Source organism: Nematolebias whitei, chromosome 17 (genome assembly GCF_014905685.2).
Source record: "Nematolebias whitei isolate Nwh7 chromosome 17, NemWhi1, whole genome shotgun sequence".
Taxonomy (NCBI): domain Eukaryota; kingdom Metazoa; phylum Chordata; class Actinopteri; order Cyprinodontiformes; family Rivulidae; genus Nematolebias; species Nematolebias whitei.
In genome coordinates this window covers 21344455-21348708 of record NC_056514.1, presented here as the reverse complement: position 1 = coordinate 21348708, position 4254 = coordinate 21344455, and the positions used below count along the sequence as shown (strand labels likewise).

Below are 4254 nucleotides of genomic sequence, written 5' to 3'. Positions count from 1 at the left end.
TTATTTACTTAGTTAGTTACTTAGTCAGTTACTTACTTACTTACATACTCATTTACTTACTTAGTTACTTACTTAATTAGGTACTTAGTTACTTATTTACTTACTTATATATTTACTTACTTAGATACTTACTTAGTTACTTATATAGTTACTTACTTATTTACTTATTACTTATTTACTTACTTTTTATTTATTTACTTACTTGCTTTCTTATTTACTTACTTACTTTCCTATTTACTTACTTACTTACTTTCTTATTTACTTACTTACTTAGTTACATACTTACTTAGTTACTTGCTTACTATATTTACTGAGTTACTTACTTACTTAGTTACATATTTACTTAGTTACTTGCTTACTATACTTACTGAGTTACTTACTTACTTAGTTACATATTTACTTACTTACTTATTTTATTTATTTATTTAGCTTAGGGTTTTTATGGTTTCTGCATCAAGACCAGTGTGACGTTTTACATTTTCTTTTCTTTAACTGGTCTAAATCCATCTATGTCTAACTGTGGATCTCAAATGATCAAAACTCTGCAGTCTGAACATAATCCATTTTGAAAAATAAAACAAAAAAACATAACATGTTAGGACGTTCAGAAGACAGACGTTTTTTTAATAAATCTAATGCAAAGCAAGCACGTTGCATAACTTGCATATAACAAAAATTCAAATAATAATGAATTTTAAGAGAGATTCTTCAAAGAGGTCTCCTGGTGCCTTTAAATATGTAAAGAAAAAAAAGATTATTGGAGACACAAATTATCCATAATTTGGAAAAAGAAAAAAAATCGAAACAATTCCTAAGAATCTTTTTGTTTTGTTTTCATTTACTGAAAAGTTGCATTTTGGCGATACAAGGTTTTGTCCTGCCCGCCTTGATTTCGTGCTCCAGATGTTTCGTCTGCATTTAGTCGAAGCACAACCGTTGGAAGAGCTGCTGAGGTGAATACGTCCCAGATGTATTTGTGTCAGTCTACAAGAAGATAGTGTGGCTAACTTTGATCTGACTGAAGCAAGGTCTATTCAAGTTTAATCCAAGAGGACTAAAATAAATGAAGTATTTTTTTTAATCAAACTTTCACCAACCCCCTCTTCAGCTTTGTAAGCTTTTGTTTTGAAGCTTCTTTTGTCACTGTGACACATCAGAGCCCCTTGAAGACTGAAAGCCCCTCCAAGTGGCCTTCGACACTCAGCTGTCAGGCTCTGTCATCTGATGCTAATATGATCTGTCACCAAAATAATAATGATCCTCTCAGGTGTAAATATGTCAGAGGTGACAAATTCTTGTTCCAGGGTTCAAATATAAGTTGTGCAGCAGACACAAACCTCAAACCTTATCTGTGATGAAACCTCATAAAGCTTCTGCTTTGAGCTTTATGGAGAAAAATATTCTGTTTCAGAACGAAGAACGTTCCACCTGAGGTTTGCTAAAGAGGGCTGGTTTTATAGGTCATCTTACAAAACGGTGTTTCACACAAAACCACTTCTTGAGGTTAGCACATCTGCATCATGTGACAGAAATGTGGACACAAGTGGAAAACACCGCAGACGTCAAGTTTTGTGTGCATTTTTCCAAAAAAGGCTCAACTCCTTAAGGAACTGGCCTGACACCTCTCATGCAAAAGTTTTGACCTATAAAGATAATTTCATGTTCAGAAATGACTGACCAGAGTGTGCCCCCTCCCCCCCCACACACACATATAATGCATGCATGGGAAATTCCATTACCCTGTCTACCTATATGTTTGTATAAACCCATGTGTTTGACTCTGTTACCCCCCACCCCCTTCAAAGAGACTTTCAATCTCTGATGAGCTCTCTAGTATGGAGGACGGAATATGACAAAAATAAAAAAGAAACAAATCAATATATAATAACGAAATGTATAATTTAAATATTAAATACATTATTAAATACACATTAAGTTATTTATTTCATGATCTATTTATTTATTTAATTTTGTCACCTCCCGTCCTCCAGTGACACCATGAAATTATGGTAACTGTCAGTCTCGCTCGTCAAACTCAGTGGGCGGGACTAACGCTGATCATGTGAAATCCATTGCTTCGGTCTGAAGTCAGTTCACACAACTCCCTCCATGTAGCTCGTAAAAGCGCGTCTTCTTCTTTGCGTTCATGGTACGAAAAAAGGTTTCATCCCAATACACGTAAACACAATTACCACTTCCTGACGTTTTGGAATATATTTTCTTGCCTGTGGATCAATCCATTATCTGCGGTCGATGTGTCTTTGCTTGCTGTGAAGAGCAGCCAATCAGGCGTCAGGTCTGTGCCCTAGTCCCGCCCACTGAGTTTGACAAGTGAGACTGACAGTTAACATCATTTCATGGTCACTGGAGGACGGGAGGTGACAAAATTAAATAAATAAATAAATCATGAAATAAACAATATAAAAGGTACATTTCATTGTTTAATGTTGTATTTAATATTTTAATTGTATATTTAATGATTTAATGATGTATGTAATAATTAAATGATACATTAAATTATGTTTGTATTATGTATTTATTTATTTCATATTGTCACATTGTGTCCTCCATACTCTGAAACCTCCCTGTGTGTCACTCAGGTGCTTCCTTCATGGGCTCCTTCCTGGCCCGGAGTCTAGGGTCCCCATCCTCCCACCCTCCTCACCCATCTGGACCTGCTGTCTCCCCCTCCTCCCCATCCTACAGGGCTGGAACCCATTCGAGCACTTCCTCTATCTGGTTCCCCCATTCACACGAAGGTAAGACACACACACGCACAAGACACACACGCACACACCCACACAGGAAGCAGCTCGTGTCTCTGGCTAATCCCAGTTCTTGGTTTGGGATTAGACTGAGATGGGGCCATTAAGTGGTTTAACCAACGCTGAGCTGAGGCCAAACACGTGCAGCAGTGATGATGCTACTTATAGCAACACTCACAAATAAAGCTCTCTTCTGGCTCTGTTTGTCAGCAAGCATGTGGTTTAATGTTTGTGGTTGTTGTTTTCTAGCTCAGAGCTCAAGCACCATGACATCCCCCCCCCCCCACACACACACACACACACACACACACCGACACACACACTCCCTCTCACCCAAAGTCATGAATCGTCACGCAAATTCACCCTAAAATGCATCATCACCCCTCATCTCACTATATCATGTTTAAACTCACCCCCATTTTTACTATCCCCTTCCCCCTCTGACCGCAGCCCCACCCTCAGGGCCCCCTCTGGGCTAACCGACCTCCAACGGCCCCCTTCCTGATCTGTCACACACATGCACTGAAAAAAAAAACATGCGCATCCACATGCATCATGTCCTTGTTTGACTGTTAACCGTTTGTGGTGAAATCCTGAGCTTGACTTAGTTATCTGTCTCTTTCAGGTATGTCAGCACACATCTGTGTGTGTTCAATATTGTGTGTTTGTTTAAGTGGGTGTGTATGGTGGATGGATGGGTCTGAAGAGATAACACATTTAAAAAAAAAGGCTTTAACAAAGAGACAGTTTACAACACGGGCTGTGTTTCTAAGCTAACGGAAATCCGAAGTTGAAATTCACGTTACTTTGGTTAATCTGCGAGTGAGTTTGCGCACTAACAGCCAGGGATGATCCCCTAAAAGAACTCGTTGCATCACCTGTGGAAACAAGCTGTCAGTGCAGCCGTTCGCTTAGATTTTATTATGCATCATGCAAATCTTTAAACCTTCTGTCTCACCAAAATACTACAAGTAATTTTACATTTACTTTGACACAACTTAAAGCACTGATGTAATCACTAACAAAAATAAAGGCTGGCATTCTTTAAAGGGATGCTTATGGCCTGATATCATTCATACCAGAGTTTTAAACTGAGATAACTCCTACACTGAGACTCAGTGGAGTTAAACATGAAGCTGTGTGAGATCTAACACTGGATCTGCAATGCGTTGCTGCTCAGAGTATGTGCTGGGGATCACTCTCAGCTACTACCACACCAACTCTTAGTATGTGTGAAACTAACTGTTAGGGACATTTTTGTGTTGACTAATGTCAACTCAGAGTGGAGGTCATCTTGAACTGGATCGATTCCAAAAGATCATCAGTTATAGATGTACAGTAGTTCCTCATTTATCAGGGGGGATCCGTACCCTGAAGCCCTGTGATACGTGAAAAACACCAAGTAGGAATAGTAGTACAAGTAGTAATTTATTTAGTATATACACACAAATATATATATGTATATATATATATATATATATATATATAT

General features: G+C 38.3%; 1 protein-coding gene across 2 annotated transcripts in view; it reads left to right on the top strand.

The window, feature by feature from the left end:
* Positions 1–4254, top strand: part of bahcc1b (BAH domain and coiled-coil containing 1b) — an 83577-nt gene that overhangs the window by 38859 nt on the left and 40464 nt on the right. For both annotated transcript variants that reach the window (XM_037691346.1, XM_037691347.1), the window contains exon 3: positions 2601–2759. In XM_037691346.1, coding sequence (XP_037547274.1) covers positions 2601–2759 — 159 coding nt within the window. The remainder of the gene's footprint in view (positions 1–2600; positions 2760–4254) is intronic.